The sequence below is a fragment of the Pipistrellus kuhlii genome, unplaced genomic scaffold, assembly GCF_014108245.1.
Source record: "Pipistrellus kuhlii isolate mPipKuh1 unplaced genomic scaffold, mPipKuh1.p scaffold_m20_p_12, whole genome shotgun sequence".
In the NCBI taxonomy this organism is placed as follows: domain Eukaryota; kingdom Metazoa; phylum Chordata; class Mammalia; order Chiroptera; family Vespertilionidae; genus Pipistrellus; species Pipistrellus kuhlii.
In genome coordinates, this window is record NW_023425427.1 from 12,935,360 (window position 1) to 12,955,917 (window position 20,558).

The 20,558-nt window shown below is 42.3% G+C and overlaps 1 protein-coding gene across 6 annotated transcripts in view; it reads right to left on the bottom strand.

The window, feature by feature from the left end:
* Nucleotides 1-265: 265 nt before the first annotated feature.
* The window catches only part of RNF20 (ring finger protein 20), a 30,084-nt gene continuing 9,791 nt past the window's right edge, over nt 266-20,558 (bottom strand). For 5 of the 6 annotated variants that reach the window (XM_036433160.2, XM_036433159.2, XM_036433162.2 and 2 more), the window contains 15 exons: nt 20,110-20,228; nt 16,594-16,740; nt 16,339-16,416; nt 16,041-16,160; nt 14,833-15,012; nt 13,380-13,515; nt 12,953-13,074; nt 12,462-12,832; nt 11,166-11,283; nt 10,436-10,585; nt 8,344-8,556; nt 4,161-4,286; nt 3,848-3,988; nt 1,332-1,433; nt 266-1,069 (listed from right to left, as the gene is read on the bottom strand). In XM_036433160.2, coding sequence (XP_036289053.1) covers nt 893-1,069; nt 1,332-1,433; nt 3,848-3,988; nt 4,161-4,286; nt 8,344-8,556; nt 10,436-10,585; nt 11,166-11,283; nt 12,462-12,832; nt 12,953-13,074; nt 13,380-13,515; nt 14,833-15,012; nt 16,041-16,160; nt 16,339-16,416; nt 16,594-16,740; nt 20,110-20,228 — 2,300 coding nt within the window. In that variant the 3' untranslated portion in view covers nt 266-892. Of the gene's footprint in view, nt 1,070-1,331; nt 1,434-3,340; nt 3,551-3,757; nt 3,989-4,160; nt 4,287-8,343; nt 8,557-10,435; nt 10,586-11,165; nt 11,284-12,461; nt 12,833-12,952; nt 13,075-13,379; nt 13,516-14,832; nt 15,013-16,040; nt 16,161-16,338; nt 16,417-16,593; nt 16,741-20,109; nt 20,229-20,558 lie in introns of those variants that run through there. The other variant, XM_036433163.2, reaches the window with a different exon arrangement.

A 20,558-nucleotide genomic window follows, 5' to 3' on the forward strand; every position in this document is an offset into this window, starting at 1 on the left:
AGGAAGATTAGAGAGAATCGTCTGAAGAACAGACAGGGATCAGAATAACCTCCATAGAGAGGTTGATGAGGGAAATTCTCCCTGTGGAGAAGCCTATGAGAGAAATTCATAGCTCACGTACCACCCCCCCACCCCCCTCCTACCTCACCCCGCCCAGCCCCGTAAGGAGTTCCCGGAGTACCTAGACCTTTTCCATCTCAGTCCTGAACCCATCCTCTTCGATCTTAGTTATATTTTAAGATAGAAGGGGCTACAGAATCTGAAATTGATTGGCCTCAAGAAATGTAAAGACTTTAAGGTGTATAGAACATTCAAAACAACTTCAACGAGGAAGCCAGCTCACCTTCACAAGTTACTTCACTGGTCAATAAAAATGAACTGAGTCATCCTGGACATAATTCATTAAGGCTTCAAACCATCTGGGGAAGAGTAGCACAGTTATAACCATATGTAATCCATGTTTACAAAAAGTTCACTACCCAAATCCAGAAATGTTTGCGCCCATACATAGCTTATTTCTAAAGGATCCCCTACATACACTCCCTCCCCAAATGGCCATGCGTCGCCTCTACTCTTGATTTCCTTCTCCATGCCCAACATACCAACTTCACTTCTTCAGGTGGAATGAGCCTGAAGAAGAAAATGTTGAAAAGCCTGAAAGTAGGAAGTACACAAGAGTTGTTTCTAAATCACTTTATAAGCCAACACTTGCACTCAGCAGTCCTTTCCCCTGATGTCATCCAGCTATCAGAGAGAACCTCAATGTAGAGTCTGTGAAGGACAACTATTAACAAAGTGCCTGCAGGCAGCAGTCCAGGAGAGAAGAGGTAGCGGCTTGAGGTGAATGAGTAAGTGCCTGTCTGGCCAGCCCCTCTTCTTCTCCTGGCTTAGGTCAACCGATGTAGATGCGATGGAAATCATTGGCACCAAAGGCAGCATTGCACTTGGGACATTTGCGCTGGCGGGTGTCATAGCGAGTCTTCACACACTCAAAGCAGAAGACGTGAAAACACTTGGTAAGGACAGCATCCTTTTTACGCATGTTGCAACACGGGCAGGTCAGGCGTGCCTGAAAAAGAAAAGTAAAAGTCTGAGCAACCACAAAGGTTTATGATCCAAAGGGCTCTCAAACATAAGCAAACAAGATCCACCAAGCACCGAGGCAAAAGTATCATTTCTTCCACAAAATAAACCATTCTCTGGTTACCTTCATGTACGGAAGCTCAATATTTATTCTCCCCAGCTATTAGTGGGCCACTTCGGGCCCTGACTGACCAAAAAACCCACAAAAACAAAAGCCATACAGCAATCACTGAGGCAGTTTTTCTAACCTTGTAATCCTTAATCTCCTCCATCAGAATCTCATCGCATTTGGGTCCGTTGTCTGGTTTCTTTGTGGTCTCCAGCTTTCTTCGAAGTCTAGAGATGTCCTCCTGCGGGAGGACGGACAGGATACCCATCAGACACACTCCCCTCCCAAACCTCCCATTTGTGACAAAAATAACCCCTCCAACTTCATCACTGTGGGAAGTCCTTTCATGCCCCGCTGTCTTTTAGAAATGTTGAGAATTGCAAGGGGGAATATATTTCTTTTGTTTCAGAACGAGCAACTGTGATCATTTTGCCAAACTGGAGCTGCACCTAACTACTGTCAATTCAGTACTGTGAAAATACAGCCTAAGAAATGAGAAGGACTAAAGTTTTAAAAGATAAAAAGCTTGATGGGATACTTCATTTTAAGGCAATCAGTTTTAAGCTGAAGGTAGATTGGATTAAATATTGGGTCGGCAACTAAGTAATTGCGTGTTTCACACATATATGGCTTCAGTTGAATTTTTAGGTTTGCAGACGTAGTACAAATGTAAAACACATTTTGTTATTTGATAGTTGGCTATTCAGCTGTTAATCAGTAAAAAAAGTTTTTTGATCTGTTTTGTAGTTTTCGTTTGGCGTTCGTTGAAAAATGGAAAATCAAAAGGAACATTTTCGTCATAGTTTGCTTTTTTATTTCCGCAAAGGGAAAAACGCATCGCAAGCTCATAAAAAGTTATGTGCTGTTTATGGTGACGAAGCCTTAAAAGAATGGCAGTGTCAAAATTGGTTTGCCAAATTTCGTTCTGGTGATTTTTCACTCAAAGATGAAAAATGCTCTGGTCGTCCAGTTGAAGTTGATGACGCCCTAATCAAAGCAATAATCAATTCGGACTGTCACAGTACAACACGTGAGATTGCAGAGAAGCTTCATGTATCACATACATGCATTGAAAATCACTTAAAACAACTTGGCTATGTTAAAAAACTCGATACCTGGGTTCCTCACGAACTGAAAGAATCACAGTTAACGCAACGCATTAGCAGCTGCGATTTGCTAAAGAAACATAATGAAAATGATCCATTTTTAAAATGACTGATAACTGGCGATGAAAAATGGGTTGTTTACAACAATATCAAGCGGAAAAGATCGTGGAGCAGGCCAGGTGAACCAACTCAAACAACATCAAAAGCTGATATTCATCAAAAGAAGGTTTTGTTATCAGTTTGGTGGGATTACAAAGGAATTGTCTACTTTGAACTCTTACCACCCAACAGAACGATCAATTCTGATGTCTACATTGAACAACTAATGAAATTAAACAATGCAGTTGAAGAAAAGCGGCCCGAATTGACAAATCGAAAAGGTGTTGTATTCCATCATGACAATGCAAGGCCACACACATTTTTGGTCACTCGGCAAAAATTAATGGAGCTTGGTTAGGATGTTTTTGCCACATCCACCATATAGTCCTGACCTTGCACCATCTGATTACTTTGTGTTTCGATCTTTACAAAACTCCTTGAATGGTAAAAATTTCAATAATGATGATGATGTCAAATCGTACCTGATTCAGTTTTTTGCTAATAAAAACCAGAAGTTTTTTGAACGTGGGATTATGATGCAGCCTGAAAGATGGCAAAAGGTCATTGATCAAAATGGGCAATACATTACAGAATAAAGTTATTTAGTTCCATGAAAAAATTGTCTTTGATTTTCTTTAAAAAATCCGCACGTACTTAGTTGCCGACCCAATAATTAACGGATTTATGGATAAGGACAGAAAAGCATAATGAGAAACAGAAATAGAAAAATTGTAGGAGAATTTTCCTTTTTTTTCTTAATCCTCACTGAGGATATATTTTTATTGTTTTAAAGAAAGGAAGGGGTGGGGGAGAAAGAGAAACATCTATCGGTTGCCTCCCGTATGCACCCTGACCTGTGGGAATCGAACCTAAAACCTAGGCATGTATCCTGACCAGGAATCAAATGCACAACTTTTTAGTGCATGGGACAATGCTCCAACCAACCAAGCCACACAGCCAGGGCTAGCAGGAGACCTTTAAAGTCCTCTAATTAACTACATTGATACTTAATCACCAACTCATTCCTCTACTAGTAAGTATTTATTTCATGTCCACTAGGTGCTAGGCACCATGACAGGCTTTGGGGACACAGCAGGGAAGAAAACAGCCTGTCTTTTCTCTTGAGCAATTGCAGTCAAATAGGAAATGACATGCTTTAGATCACGTGTCAAACACAAGGCCCGAGGGCCAAATCCGTCCCGCCAGGCCTTGCAATGTGGCCCGCACCGCGCTGTCATCACTGCACTCCGCTGCGTTTCCATCACAATGACAGTTTATGACTGTTCAGTAAACCATTCGGCCCGCGATTTAGGCTGGATTTTAGATTTTGGCCCCTTCTCTGATTGAGTTCGACACCCCTACTTTAGATCAATGACTCACACAAGATGGGTCACTTCAGAGCTCAGAAAACACCCAACAAGTGAAATAAAAAGAAAAAAACTGCTCCTACCTGGGCTCGTTTGAAATTAAACATGTCCTTTTCTTTGGTGACACTGTTCTCCACGATCTCTTCCTGAAAATCATGCAACTTCTTCTGAGCCAACTCCAGTTGTGCTTTGAGGTCCTCTGCAAGCTGGGCTGCCTCCATTGCCTACATGGGATGGACAGTACGTCATCTTGTCACCTTTTAGGATTTCCAGGGAGGTAAAACGCTAGCCCGCGTCCAAGGAGTAAGGTGAGCTATGATTTCATCAGTGTCATACTTACGTGTTCCTTTGAGGCTAATGGTCACTTTAGATTACAGAGCAATCAATCAATCATACCTTGCGCTTATTCATCTCTAAGGCTTGTGTCCTAAGACCCAGCTCCTTCTCCCCAGTGCCAATGTTGCTTTGTAACAGATGCTCCTTCTCTTCCAATTTCCTTACTACTTGTAACTGGGCATCAACCTTTGAAGAAGGAAATCAGATTTTAACATAAATAGGAAGGAAAAAAACAAAACTGACTAGGCTCTGTTAATTCACAGGCCCACAAGAGAATCTTCTAGAAACTGTAAACTATTACTGATTTCACCCATGACCCCTACAAACCACATGCAAGATTAGGATAATTAAAAGCTTCACTTTTACACACACACACACACACATATATATATAGTATTTTTAATGCAATATACATACATAAACACACACACACACACACACACACATACACACACACACACACACGAGGCCCAATGCACAAAATTCATGCACTGGGGGTGGGGGGGTGTCCCTCAGCCCAGCCTGCACCCTCACCAATCTGGGACTCCTTGAGGGCAGTCGGACAGCCCTCTCACAATCTAGGACTGCTGGCTCCCAAACACTTGCCTGACTGATTGCCCCAATTGCTTCGGCCTGCCAGCCTGCTTACCCTCTAATCACTACCCTGCCAGCTTGATCTATGCCTAACTGCTCCCCTGCCAACCCTATTGCCCCTAACTGCCCGCCCCTGCCAGCCTGGTCGTTCCTAACTGTCCTCCCCTGCAGGCATGGTCACCCCCAACTGCCCTCTGCCAGCCTAGTCCCCCCTAAAACTGTCCTCCCCTGCAGGCCTGGTCCCTCCCAACAACCTTCCCCTACAGGCCTGGTCCCCCCAACTGCCCTCCCCTGCAGGCCTGGTCCCTCCCAACTGCCCTCCCTTGCAGGCCTGGTCCCTCCCAACTGCCCTCGTCTGCTGACCTGGTCACCCCTAATTGCCCTCCCCAGCAGGCCATCTTGTGGTGGCCATCTTGTGTCCACATGGGGACATCAATCTTTGACCACATGGAGTTGGCCATCTTGTGTGTTGGAGTGACAATTTGCATACTACTCTTTTATTAGATAGGATACGTGTGTATTTGTGTGTATATCCTATATAATAAAAGCCTAATATGCTAAGTGTCCAGTCGTCCAGTTGGACGTTCAACCAATCCTACCTTATAAAAGAGTAATATGCAAATTAACCATCACTCCACTCAAGCCACGCCCTCTATCCACACCCACCAGCCAATCAGAGGGGATATGTAAATTAACCCCAGCCAAGATGGCTGCAGCCACAGAGAGCAGTTGAGAGGCTTGGGTTTCCACAGCAATAGAGGAAGCCAAGCTTTCCACACACCTTGGCCAGCCTAGGCCTCCACTCAAGGATACAAAGTTTCAATTATAGAAGGTAAATCCCAAGAAAAATGGCAGCTGCCACGGAGCTGGAGACAGCAGACTAGGGTTTCCCCGGAAATAGAGGAAGCCAAGCTTTCCACACACTGTGACCGGCCTAGGCCTCCACTCAAGTCTACAAAGTTTCAATTATAGAAGATACATGAACCCCAACAGAAATGGCTAAGGGCCACAGAGCGAGCAGGGGGCTTGGCTCTGCTCCAGGCTGCGAAGTTTCAATTGTAGAATATAAATAAATTCCAGATACCAGGGCCTCCACTTGGGTCACCAGGGGGCGTGGCCAGCCTGCAAACCACCACAGGCCCCTCGCCCAGGCTGCCCCACACCCCAAGGGAACCCCTACCCTGATCCGGGACACCCTTCAGGGCAAACCAGCTGGCCCCCACCCATGCACCAGGCCTCTATCCTATCTAATAAAAGAGTAATATGCAGATTGACCATCACTCCAACACACAAGATGGCTGCCCCCATGTGGTCAAAGATCTTGACTCCATGTGGACACAAGATGGCCAGCAGGGGAGGGCAGTTGGGAGGCACCAGGTGTGCAAGGGAGGGCAGCTGAGAGGGACCAGGTCTACAAAAAAGGGCAATTGGAGGCGATCAATCCTGCAGGGGAGAGCAGTTAGGGGTGGCCAGGCCGTAAGAGGAGGGAAGTTGGGGGCAAACAGGCTGGCAAGGGAGCAGTTAGAAATCAATTAGGCTGGGATGGGAGTAGTTAGGGGGTAATCAGGCTGGCAGGAAGAAATGGTTAGGGGCAATCAGTAAGGCAGGCAGGCAAGCAAGAAGTTGGGAGCCAGAAGTCCTGGGTTGTGAGAGGGATATCCGACGGCCCGTTTAACATGCCTTGAGGTGTCCCAGGTTGGAGAGGGTGCAGGCTGGGCTGAGGGACACCCCCCTATCCTGTGCACGAATTTCGTGCACCAGGCCTCTAGTCAAAGCATAATATGCTATGACATGCACTGACCACCAGGGGGCAGACACTTTGATCAGTGGGTTAGCTTGCTTCTGGAGTCCAGCCAATCGGGACTGATCAAGATAGGCTGGACACACCCTGGAGCCCTCCTGCAGCCCCTCCCCAGCTGGCCAACCTCCCACATCCCTCCCAGGCCTCGATCATGCACCAATGGGGTCCCTCGGCCTGACCTGTACCGTCTTGCAATCTGGGACCTCTTGGGGGATGTCAGAGAGCCGGTTTCGGCCTAATGGTGGAATGACTAGTCACTATTATACGCACTGACCACCAGGGGGCAGATGCTCAATGCAGGAGCTGTCCCCTGGTGTTCAGTGCTCCCCCACAGGGGGAGCTCTGCTCAGCTAGAAGCTGGGCTCATGGCTGGACAGTACAGCTGTGGTGGCGAGAGCCTCTCCCACAACCATGGCAGCACTAAGGATGTCTAACTAACGGCTTAGGCCTTCTCAGAGTGGGGCTACGCCGTCAGCAGGACATTCCCTGAGGGCTTCCAGACTGCAAGAGGGCACAGGCTGGCTGAGGGAACCCTCCCTCAAGTGCACGATTTTCATGCACCAGGCCTCTAAGTGTCTGTGTGTGTGTGTACATATATATATGCATACACGTATCCACACACTCAAGTACATAATTTTTATGCACCAGACCTCTAGTGTGTGTGTGTATATGCGTGTGTACATACATATATACACACACACGTATCCACACACTCAAGTGCATAATTTTTATGCAACAGGCCTCTAGAGCAGGGGTCCTCAAACTTTTTAAAGTGGGGGCCAGATCACGGTCCCTCAGAGAGCTGGAGGGCCGGACTATATGAACTATTGGGTCGGCAACTAAGTAATTGCGGGTATCACACATATATGGCTTCAGTTGAATTTTTAGGTTTGCAGACGTAATACAAATGTAAAACACATTTTGTTATTTGATAGTTGGCTATTCAGCTGTTAATCAGTAAAAAAAGTTTTTTGATCTGTTTTGTAGTTTTCGTTTGGCGTTCGTTGAAAAATGGAAAATCAAAAGGAACATTTTCGTCATATTTTGCTTTTTTATTTCCGCAAAGGGAAAAACGCATCGCAAGCTCATAAAAAGTTATGTGCTGTTTATGGTGACGAAGCCTTAAATTAACAGGAGTCTTCAAACTACGGCCCGCTGGCCACATGCGGCCTGTGTGTGTATACATATACGTATTTGATAATTCAAAGAGTCTAGGAAACCACAGAGAATATTCTTCTCCGAATTGCCAAGAACAGAGGAATTACATTTATAGGTATTTATCTTCTCCAGGCATACTAATGCCCAAAGCCTGGCAATTCATAATAGAACATGTAAATCATATCACAAACAAAAGTCCAAGTGTATCTCTTTCAGAATGCTAGAGGTTCAAAAGTATTCTTTTTCTTGAAACTCATGCACAAAATAGAATCAAACAATGTTAAGGGATAAAAAGTAAAGTCACGCACCCACAAACTCTGATCCCAACATCCAGAGATAACCAGGTAACCACTCTTAGTTTCTCATGCAACCTTCCAGAAATTTTAAAAATACACAGCCCATGCACACGAAGACATGTATTTTTAGCACAAAAGGGATAATAAAACAAATCACTTAATTGTATATTTTATACATTTTTCCATCTTAGCAGGTCTATATTTGTTTTAACAGCTGGTACGCTGTACTCCTTTGTAAGGACATATAATTTACTTACCAGTAACCTAATAACGTACATTTCATTTTGTTTTTCCTATTATAAAAAAATGCCACAATCATCATTTTTAGTGCATATTTTCATGTAGAAATTACCCTACTTCAACAGAATTCTGAAAAGCTGTTTATTCTAATTACCTGAGTCTTCAAAGTCAAAACCTGGTCAGCCAGCTCCTCCTTCTCTTCTTTGAGTAACTTATGGATCTGGTTGGACTTGATACGTTCTGACATGAGCTTGAAATTGGCATCGTCCTTCTCCCGCAACTGCTGCATCAAGCGGATATTTTGCTCCTGCATGTCTTCAAAGGCCTGGCCTGTGACATCCATCTCAGAGAGGAGAGCTTCTTCCTCCTAAAATAAGGAGGAAAAACCTTCATTTTAATGGAATCTTCTAATTCAAAAAAAAAGTAGCACAGGAAGCTAAGCTGCCCCACTGTTCATTCAGAATAAATTAACCTACTGACAAGGAGACACTGAGTTTCAAGAAGCTTCGTTTTGTCATTATGGCAGCCCTAGGAATGCAAAGGAAGCCCTAGTATCTGAAGCCACTGGCACTGACTATTGGTCTGTCACTATTAGTTGATTCGTTCTCCAAGTTAGTCACAACGGACAAAAACTTTATACATCTCAGAATCAGCAAACTGATCCAGTAGCAGTTGATTAAGAGAACGTCTAACTCAAAACCTAACATTTTCTCACTTTTCCATAATTATAATACTGGATTTAATCTACAAACTTTCCAACAGCATTGCACAACAATCTGACTGGTGCAGAACAGTATTTAACATAGTTTTCTTACATTTGTGTTATTATGAGCATGTTTGCATGTTTAAGAGCCATCTGTATTTTTTTTTTCTGTGAACTATTTTTATCTTTTGCCTATTCTATTGGGTTGGTGTGTTTACTTCCCTGTAATTTTAGAAGTTTTTAAAATATATATTATAAATATAAGCCCTTTTGTGATTATTTTTCCCCCGTTTGTCATTTATCTTTTGGCTTTGCTAACAGTCATTTTTGCCATATAGAAATTTTGTGGGAAGTTTCCTTCATTAAGTCAAAATTATCAATCTTTTCTTTCATGTTTTTAGACTCAGTAATAGCTAGCAGGGTCTTCTCCACTCCAAATCTTTAGAAACAATTAACACTATTAAGATATTCAATAAAGGGTCTTTCTACTTGTACTGAAACCAATAGTAGTATAATTTCCTAAAAATTATTCTTTAGCCGAAACCCGTTTGGCTCAGCGGTAGAGCGTCGGTCTGCGGACTGAAAGGTCCCAGGTTTGATTCTGGCCAAGGGCATGTACATTGGTTGCGGGCACATCCCCAGTAGGGGGTGTGCAAGAGGCAGCTGGTCGATGATTCTCTCTCATCGATGTTTCTAGCTCTCTATCTATCTCCTTTCCTCACTGTAAAAAAATCAATAAAATATATTTTTTAAAAATAAAAATAAATAAATAAATAAGAAAGAAAAGTGGCAATCAACAGACTTAAGAGTCAAGCCCCACTTTTCATAAAATGAATGGATATAGATTCTAATAAAGTTACTCTTTTCAAGGTACTTAATGATCAAGTCACAGATTCTAATAAAGTTACTCTTTTCAAGGTACTTAATGATCAAGTCACCATTAAAACTACTTCAATTCATTGTCATGTTGCTATTTCTTAAAAACAGTGAAGGTGTTCCTCACAGTGAACATATATGGTTTTTCCAACCATTTTTGGTATCTTTTTGCTGAATGTCAATAAATTCACTGGGACTTAAAAATAAAGCAACTCGTGCTCATTATCAGAAGGGAAAAGGTCTCTATAGTTCTAGGATTCACAAACAACCATGGTTAACATACTGGTTATTTATTTATAATCTGTTTGTGGCACATGTTTTTTTCTTAGTTTCATATACTTATAAGCAAAATGTATATAATATTTCCTATCTTTCGTTTTAATTTTATATTCATTATAACCCCTGATTCCAGACCAAAACAGATAGGATAAATCCCTCAATAAACAATGTCTGAACAACATGTTATCCATTTTAAAGTATACTTCATGTCTCACAAACACATAAAACAAACTAACTGCAGGATGAAAGACTTCAATGTTAAACAAACAAGCATTTATAGGAAAAAAATTTTTTTAAAAGACTGAAATGAAAGAGCCAATGTCACTGTCAATTACATACCTGTCAGGTAATACTGACTTCAAAAGCTGGTTAAATAAAGTGTGCCCACCTGCTTGGCCATGGCCAGCTTCTTCTGCAGGTATTCTATCTGCTCCTCTACTGCCCGGATCTTCCTCAAGGCATCCTCATCAGCCATTTTCTTGTTCTCTTTCTTCTCCTTATCCTCTAGATCCTTGAGTCTTTGCCTTAGATCTTCCAACTACAGGAGGAAAGGAATCACACAAAAACAAAGAAAAGCTATGATAAAATTTCAAAAAAAATCAATTAATACTGTGCCCAGATGGAAGGCCCGTAACATCAAACTAACCTTTACGGAATTATGAAAGGGGATAAATGATATACACATCTCAGCACTGTTTTAACATCACTTAATTCTAACACTCCATGCTTCCATAGCAACATTTTTGAGCAGGGCATATATATGTTTCTTTAAAATAGTTCTCACCCTTTTTTCCTAGACTCCAAAATTTAAAATAAGACATTCTTCCCAAAAGTAATCAGAAAAGAGAATCATTATAATAACGATCTATATGGGGTAAGGGGGAATACAAAGGTTTGAAAAGACTATTCCTATTCCCAGTAATTCTGGTGACCTTACCCACCTCCTAGTGGAGAATCTGGAAATCTCTATTTCGGATGGTTTTGAAAGGGAAGAAAATGTTGCTAAGTTTTAAACTCTAACTTTAAAAACAAAGAAACCATAGCCTTCAGAAGTGTGAAGAAAAATCCCACAAATGATGATTTTAATCTGAATGACAGGTAATGGCAGGCTAGATTACCTCTGCCTTAGACTTCTTCTCAGCTGCCATTAGCTGAACTTTGTCTCTCTGTTCCTTTGGGGCCGAGCGGTACATGTCTAGCAACAATTTCATCTCCTTCTGGCTCTCCTGTGCCTTCCTGTGAAGAGGGTGGCAGAGGAAGGGGGATGGTGTGACGAGAAACAAAAGACATCAGAACAAGGGAATTTCTAATTGAGCAAAATTATTCTGCAGCAGTTCTATTTTACACTTTACATCACACCTCTAACAGACAAAACTTTTGCAACTATCAAGAGACTTCCGGATATACTTAGGAAGGACAGAAAAGTAAGCTGTATAAAGGAATCATTTCTCCCTTCAGACCAGGTTCCAAAGTTATCAATAAACACTGTGGCCCTTATTAATCAGGCACATTTCTGGGTCCTCACTCTTAGAAACTGATAGTCAATACGTCTGGTCAGGGATCCAGGGTTGTATTTTAAATAAGTCACCCACATGATTCTGAACCACACTTGAAAAAAAATCTGTCTTAAAGAGGCCGAGAGGAAGGGAGGGGAAAGAAAGTTGAAAATATAGTTCTGTTCCTAGATTTGATAGGTAAGTGATTAACCATCAGCCAAAGACGAAACTTTCATCTCTTACTAAATTATCAAACCTCTTAACTATACTTTCAGGTACCAAAGAAGTTCAAACATTTTAAGCACAGTGGTCCCTCAAATCCAAATATCAATAAAAGGCCCAACCATGACCAATGGGGAGCAGGAAGTCCCCAGTTCTACCAGACAGTTATGAATTAAACAGGAAGAGCAGGGGCGATGTGTGAGGTTATACGGTGTTTCATGGACTGTAAAACTGATTTAAAGCCTGCCTAGAAATCTCTTAAAATGACCCAATATGTACCAAACTAGTTAACTGCCAGGTAAACAGATCAATATTATTCTAACAGTGATACATACTCTACCTAATATAAGTTAAATTACAATTAATGCTAGTGATCTGCCAGTAGTTAATTTCAATAATTCTCAGGAGTGTTACTTCAATCATGACACCCCTTCACATAATCTGGATGAAAAATAAGGCCACAACCACCAGGTTTACTGAGACCTGAGCACTGAATTGGACTCCACAGTAGCCATGTAGGTCATTGTGGCTGTATGTACATTTGATCAAGAACTGAGACCACATTAACTGCTCATTTAGTTACACTCAAAGTGATACAATTATCAGATAAGCCATGCCATCCAGGGAACATTTCCTGAGTAATGTCCTAACCTTAGCTTTTGAATCAGAAAGTTACTACGTAAACATTGCTCTTACTTGAGTTCAATCTTCAATTGTTTGATAATTTCTGCTTCCTTTTTCCTTACATCTTCATGTTTCCCTTTCTCTTTCTCTTTAGCAGAATCTCTCTCTCTTTCTGACTCTTTTAGTTTCTGCTTCTCTCGTTCTCTCTCCTTTTCCTTCTCCCGCTCTCTTTCTCGCTCCCTCTCTTTCTCCCTCCTTTCTCGTTCTCGCTCTTCCTCATCCCGTTTGGACTTCATTTCGTTGGCTTCCTCCTGAGATGCCTTCGATGCGGAGGACTGGGCAGACCAGTCTTCGGGATCTTGTTTCACCTCTGCGGGCTCATCCTTAGTGTCTTCAGTACTAGACTGAGACTGCAGGAGGGCACTGCCACTGCGCAGACGTGTCTGGGGGGACAGAGAAATGAAAAAAGCACATCACTTATGGCAACCACACTGCTTTCCTTACTCGACAACTGCTTTACACACTGAATAGGAAATAATACTTATTCTACTAATCCCAGTTACCTTGTTCAGGTCAGTCTGGGCTTCTCTCAATTTCCGTTTATACCTCAGGACTTCCCCTTTCAGCTGGTGATTGTGATTCTGGAGGCTACTGATGAGGTGACGCATCTCCCGGTTTATGGGGCCTTAAACACAGCAACAGCAATGTTATGAAGAACTGTGATAAGGGGAGAGAGGACAGAACACATCAGGGACCTCTAAGAAATGGGGAGAATTGCCAAGAGTCCTTCTCAGAAAATAAAAACAAAACTGGCCAATTTGAGTTGAAAATAAACACACAGGCTGAGAACAGAAATGAATTACAGGATTTGATTTTAGGTCCTCTAGGACTTCTGAGCTCCAGTTAGTACTAACAAGTCCTGGAGACCACATTGTGTCTTTCAAGGAAAGCATTTGCAGCAAAGTGCAGGGGGAGCAACAATAACTGTACCTGCTTGCTCATTGGCAGCAAGGGTCTGCTCAAATTCTATCCTCAGCATTTCATATTCCTTGCGGACCTGGGCCAGGGTATCTTCTAGCTGGATCACTTCGGTCCTCAGCTTCTTATGAAGACTAACCTCATCTCGCTACCAGAGAAAAAAAATAAAAATAAAAAATTCTTATCAAAGTGTGGAAAGATCATCATGTTTTATACCCTAAATTCAATCTTTATGGATCAAAAAAGAAGAAGAAAAAATACAAAGAAAAAAGAGATTACTCCAAAAAGTTCCAATTTCATCAATACTTAATGTACACTAGACGACTACTAAATACTGATTTGAAAATCAGCAGGATACTAAAGAAATAAAAGAAATGGCCCCTCACTCTGAGAATGTTACAATTTAATTGGAGAACTAAACAATAAAACATAATATAAACATATGTAAAATAAGATACACTACATTAAATTCAGTTCACTTGACAGAAATACAGCAAAAAACTATTATAAAAAAACATTATCTTAAGAACTATAGAAGATACAGAAGTGAACGCATAAATAAAAAGTTTCTGCCTTTAGCCCAGTTGGTGTAGCTTAGTGGTTGAGCTTCAACCCATGAACCAGGAGGTGAGGCACATGCCTGGATTTTGGGTCAAACCCCAGAAGGGAGCAGCCAATCAATTCTGTCTCATTATTGATGCTTCTGTCTCTCCCTCTCCCTTCTTCTGAAATCAACTTTTTTTTTTCTTTGAAGACTTTTCTATAGTTATAATGACTTGTAGCAGAGACACAGCTTCTACCCACTATTCTCCATCATGCACATAAGGCTCCACTCACACTAACCTATTTTTATGTCTGTGATTCTCACTGCTCAATGCCCATATTTTTATCTACCAGTAAACTTGTATTTATTCTTAAATTTCATACTTCACTTTGGCAAGTGGAATCTAGAAGGTTCCATAGTCAAATCAGATGCTGTCTCCTTTATCACTGCAAATGTGGGATATGCCTCCACTGTACCACACTGCATTCTAATGGCTGTGATTCTCCCCACTAGCCTGTATGATTCTTTTCTTTCTTTTTTTTTTTTTAATATATTTTATTGACTTTTTACAGAAAGGAAGGGAGAGGGATAGAGAGCTAGAAACATCGATGAGAGAGAAACATTGATCAGCTGCTTCCTGCACACTGGGGATGTGCCTGCAACCAAGGTACATGCCCCTGACCGGAATCGAACCCAGGACCCTTCAGTCTGCAGGCTGACGCTCTATCTACTAAGCTAAACTGGTTAGGGCTAGTCTGTATGATTCTTGATGGCAAGATGCCCATCATCTAGCAGAGGCAAGACCTACAGCAACTCTATAAGTATTTGCTGAATGCATAACAGATTAACTGCATGAGAAAATAGAATTAAAAATTTTTGAGGCAGAAAAGCTTATATACAGAAGACAAAGCTAGCTGTTACCTCAATGAGCTCCACCTGGCGCTGGTGGGTCCCCCTGGTGCCATGGAGCAGGGTCCGAGCCTCATCCAAGTGCGCTTTCAATTGTAGGCTCTCATTGTAGAGGACGGAGAATTGTGATTGCATACACCGATATTCTGGAGTCTCCTTAACCACTTCCTCCACTGCGCTCCGCAGTTCCACCTTAGAGGGATCCAAAGAAAAAAAGTCAAAGCAGAATCTAGCATCTGTGCCCTCAATACTACACAGGAAGTAAAACATTAAACTCTGGGAGGAAAAGAACACATATGTAATACCTTAATCAATAAAGAAAGAAAAAACAAAAACAAAAAAATGTTAAACTCATTGATGTCCTGCACTTGATGAAGATTATAAAGTAGTTCTACCCACTCCTCTAGTTATGTAAAATCTACCCAAAATTAAATCAGATCACCAAAGAGGTAGTACCTTGTACCTGTATTCTTCCATCCAAGAATTGTTTTTACTTGATAAGTGTTCTACATTATGTGTCAGCCTAGATCCAAGGACTCTAGAAAAGTCCTATGAAATTTGCCAGATTCAGGGGGTGATGAGCACTATGAAATTTGCCAGATTCAGGAACAAAGATGAGCACTATGAAATTTTCAGGATGCTTACTTTAAGAACATAGTTGAGGATCCCAATCACAAACTTGTTCTCTTTAATAATAATCACACAGAAAAAGGTTTTTGACATTCAATCAAAAACAGTTATGCTTTTCCTAAATATAACTGCCTGCTTGAATTATGCAAATGCTTCCACTAATTTAACTCAGATTGTTTTGTGGTTTTTCAGTTCAAACATCTTTATTTTCCTAGAAATCAATCAAATTACAAAAGACAGGTGATGGTGATTGAAAGAGGAATGGAAGACTTTCAGAATCCACTTTCTTCTCCCCAAGAACCTGGGAAAGTAAATCCCAATGGGCAGATCTGAAAACCAACAGGATCACAGACCAGGTTTCTTTCCGTTTTGGCAGCTGGAAACTCAGAGCCAAATGCTGTGCCCCCTTTGGCATTTACTGACAATGTGAGTGACCTATCCTCCTAAGGGTACAAATACTTAAGGAAATATATAAGGAAATAAATCAACATACCAATTTCCCTCATAAATTCTGAGGATTCACAAGTAGGAACAAGAGTTGGCCAGCAAAAACGTTTCCGTTTACTCCCCATCAGAGGTGTGTCTCCTACCTTCAGCTTTTCGTTTTGTGTGGTGACCTCGTCAAAGTCTTGCCGAAGTTTCTCCAGCTCACAGTGGCGGTTCTGAGCCAACTCTTTGTTCTCCTCAAGCTCTGCATTCATTTCTTCAAACTGGAGAGATGAAGGAGAAGAGTAAAATGGGAACAAAGAATTTTTAAAGCATTCCCATTCCCAAGTTTCCATCTTCAGTGATCCACTCTTCTGGCAAAACCCTTGTGAACACAATCCCAGGTACCTGGCACAACACTGACACCAATAAAAATCACGTCCTGAGTGAGTTAGACTTTACCTTCCGGGCGTTGATAGTGATTGTGCCGCCATAGAGACTGCTCCCCGCTCCATATACCTTGTAACCTTTTGAGTTCACCTATAGAGAAGACAAAGATTCTTTAGTGAAGGACCCCGAGATTTCAGTCTGGTAAGCAAAGTACTTTCAAAGGAAGATGTTTTTCCCTAAAAAAAAACTACTACCCAAGTCCATGGTTTCTGAGCAGACTCCTGAAAATGATTCTAGTCTCCAAACTATGAATGAAACAGCACTTGCCCGTTCCAGGACTTCTGCTAAGTGTCGGTTGAGTCTCTGTTCCCTCTTCCGAATTTTGTCAATATCCCACTGCAGGTCGTCAATCATGGACTCTAGGACAGACACTCGTGACTCAGCTGTCTCCACTTTATTCTGCAACTTGGAGAACTGCATCCCAAAGATGGGCATTCAAATAAGCATGGAAAAAAACAAAGAAACAAAACCAAGTTAGAAAAGCAATGCCTCACATCAATACCGTCTTCCCAATGCTTGAGTATAAAAGTGAAACAACAGGCTCTTTTAACCATTCTGAGTCAGTTACAATCATGAAAACCATGGAAGTCTATAAGAACTCTTATTTAAGGAAGACTACTTAAGATTCAATACTTCTTCTACCTCTGGGAAACATCGTCTCTCTAGATAGAACAGAATCCCATTAGAAAATGTGTAATTTAGAAAAATAAAATTTTATTGATTTCAGAGAGGAAGGGAGAGGGAGAGAGATAAAACATCAATGATAGGGGATGGGGTTGGGGGGCAATGGGAAGATATGTACACATGTAATACCTTAATAAAAAAATGGGGGAGCCGAAACCGGTTTGGCTCAATGGATAGAGTGTCAGCTTGGGGACTGAAGGGTCCCGGGTTCGATTCCAGTCAAGGGCATGTACCTTGGTTGCGGGCATATCCCCGGTGGGAAGTGTGCAAGAGGCAGCTGATCGATGACTCTCTCTCATCGATGTTTCTAACTTTCTATCTCTCTTCCTTCCTCTCTGTACAAAATCAATAAAATGTATTTTTTAAAATGGGGGGGGGGGGGGACACCTCCACATCAATGATGAGAGAATCATTGATCAGTTGCCTCCTGCACACCCCCTATTGGGGATTGAGCCTGCAACCTGGGCATGAATAGCCTGCAATCCGTGCCCTTGACCAGAATAGAACCTGGGACCCGTTAGTCCCCAGGCTGCTGCTTCTATTCACTGAGCCAAACTGGCTAGGGAAAACGTGTATTTTTTAAGAAACAAAAGATAACATTATTTTTTTCAAACACATAGTATAGGAGACAAAAACTCAAATGAATAGTCAGAAAAGACACCTGTCTTTACCCCCAACTTTCCCTTCTCATTTCTACAAATGATATCCAAAGAGAACAAAAGGAAAGCTCCCATTCTCTATTTTAAGCTCACCCAGGACAATCTTGAATCAGGTACTATACATGCAAAAATCTTTGGTGTTCTCTGTTTATTTAGGAACTACACACCAGCTAATACTATTTAATGCTTTAATTATGAATCTGTCACATGTTCACATTAATCTATGCATATCCTTTATGTTGGTGTTAAAATGTGATGTGCCACCCCACTCCCATGCCCTAACTGATTTGGCTCAGTGCATAGAGTGCTGCCCTGAAGACTAAAGGGTTCCAGGTTCGATTCCAGTCAAGGGCACATGCCTGGGTTCAGGCTCAATCCCCAGTGTGGGACGTGCAGGAGGCAGCTGATCAATGATTCTCTCTCATCATTGATGTTTCTATCTCTCCCTTCTTCTCTGATATCAGTAAAAATGTATTTTAAAAACGAAAATGAAAATAAAAATAAAAAATAAAATGTGGCCCCTAAATTCTTTGATAGTCCGCCAGTCAAGAGGTGGGATCACTGTTTCCTCATCTTAAGCTGAGTCAGCTTCAGAGGCCCAGTGGAAATGATGGTACATAACTCTGAGGCTACGTCTGAAAGGCCGTGAAGGTTCTGCCTGCGGGTCACTCTCTGAAAGCCATCTGCCACACCAGGAGTCTAACTACCCTGAAACTGCCACGTTGGAGAACAACATGCAGGAGTTCCGGTGGACTGAGGCTGACTGGTAGCAGTAACACAAGCCACGAGAGCCATCTTGGACATCAGCTCAGCTGAGCAAAGTAATGTGCCTCTCTAGCTTTGTAAAGCTAAGTTGAGTTTTGGGAGAGGCCTGGAAGAGGGAGGTTCTTTCATCTTGGTAGCAAATAGTTTGTCTTAAAACGTGACCACAAAGTTAGTCTTTTTTTTTTTCCTACACTTTTTACATTGAATTTTAGGGAGTGGAAAGGAAGGAAGAGGGGAGAGAAAGAAACGTCGACTGGTTTCCTTCTGTGTGTGCCCCTACAACCTAGTATGTGTTCTTGACCAGGAATCAAACCCACAACACTTTGGAGTGCAGCTACACTCTAACCACTAAGCAACACCAGCCAGGGCAATTACCCTATTTTTTTATGATAGTCCAATACTATATAATAAAAGGGTAATATGCAAATCGACCGAAGGGCAGAACTGCTGCTTGCTATGATGCGCACTGACCACCAGTGTTGACAGGAGCTGCCCCCTGGTGGTCAGTGCGCTCCCACGGAGGGAGTGCTGCTCAGCCAGAAGCCAGGCAGCTGTGGCAGGAACCTCTTGCCTCGGAGGCAGAGCTAAGGATATCCAACTGATGGTTTAGGCCTGCTCCTGGACTGTAAGAGGTCGCAGGCCTGGCTGAGGGACCCCCCCTCCCCCAACTCCTGCCTGAGGGCACAAATTTTATCCATTCAACCAATTCAAGTGCAATATGCTAATGATATTCTAAGGCTGCTCAACCACTCGCTGATGTGCACTGACCACCAGGGGACAGACGCTCCAACCGGTAGGTTATCAGGACTGAGTGAGATGGGCCAGACACTCTCTGGAACTCCAAAGGGTTGTGGGTTTGATTCCCTGGCCCCAATTGTGCACCGGTGGGGTCCCACGGCCTGGCCTGAGCCCTCATGCAATCGGGGTTGAGGGAGCCCCCCTTCCCGAGAGCATGAATTTCGGGCCACCAGGCCTCTAGTTTTATATAAACAAGCACATAACCAAATCGTGGTTTGAACATGCACCATTTATGTCCACATTTGGACTAAAAACCTACATTCCTCAAGTTCTACGTCATCAATAATGCAGGAGTTCCTATTGCCCCATTCTCAGATGAATTTCTACCAACCCATTCCTCAGTAACATTATACATGGTCTTTTATATTTCGGGTAGTTCATTATTTGGGGGGGTTGGTGTGTTGTTTTGCAAAATCCCCATGACAGTATTTCTTCCTAAAGACTAAGATCCTAAAATGTCAGTTTAAAAAACAGGAAGAGAGTAGGAGAAACATTCAATGATTTTCTTCCTTTTACCTATCTCAGATTTTGATTTCTCTGAACTGGTTGCTTTAGCGCAGTGGTCGGCAAACTAAGGCTCGCGAGCCACATGAGGCTCTTTGGCCCCTTGAGTGTGGCTCTTCCACAAAATACCACGGCCTGGGTGAGTCTATTTGGAAGAAGTGGCGTTAGAGAAAGTTTAAGTTTAAAAAATTTGGCTCTCAAAAGAAATTTCAATTGTACTGCTGATATTTGGTTCTGTTGACTAATGCGTTTGCCGTCCAATGCTTTAGCTTGTCCTACATGCTCCTCAATGTAAAGAGACTTTCTGGAGTAAGCTGACCTCTGCAGCGCTCAGAACTGAGTCAATGTCTGTCACAGGACACTAGGCCAGTACCTCCTGAGACATGGTGCGGTGCTTCTCCTGAAGGAGGTCCGTCAGCCCCTGCAGCCTCATGTTCTCTTGTGCAAGGAAGGAGTTCAGCTCCTGCACTGCCTCCTCCACTGTCACGTTATCTGAGGGAGGAGAACTTCGGGTTAGCATCTGCTCCATCACCTTTTAGAACTGCATATCCCACCAAGTCATTAACATGAAATCTCACTTTGTTCTCTAGAAAACTTCAAGAATTAGGCAGGTTTTCATTCTCTTCGCAAGATAGATTAATTACCCAGAGATGAGGTGACCTTCATGAGGAAATGATCATAGTCAAGGTCACCTAACTCGCATCCCTTTCTATGGAGTCAAAATGCCTTAATAAAAGAAATTGGGAGTTTCTACAACTTTATTCAGATAAGGCAGAATTATTTAAAACACTTAGTTTTAGAAGACAGAGGCATCTCTAATCT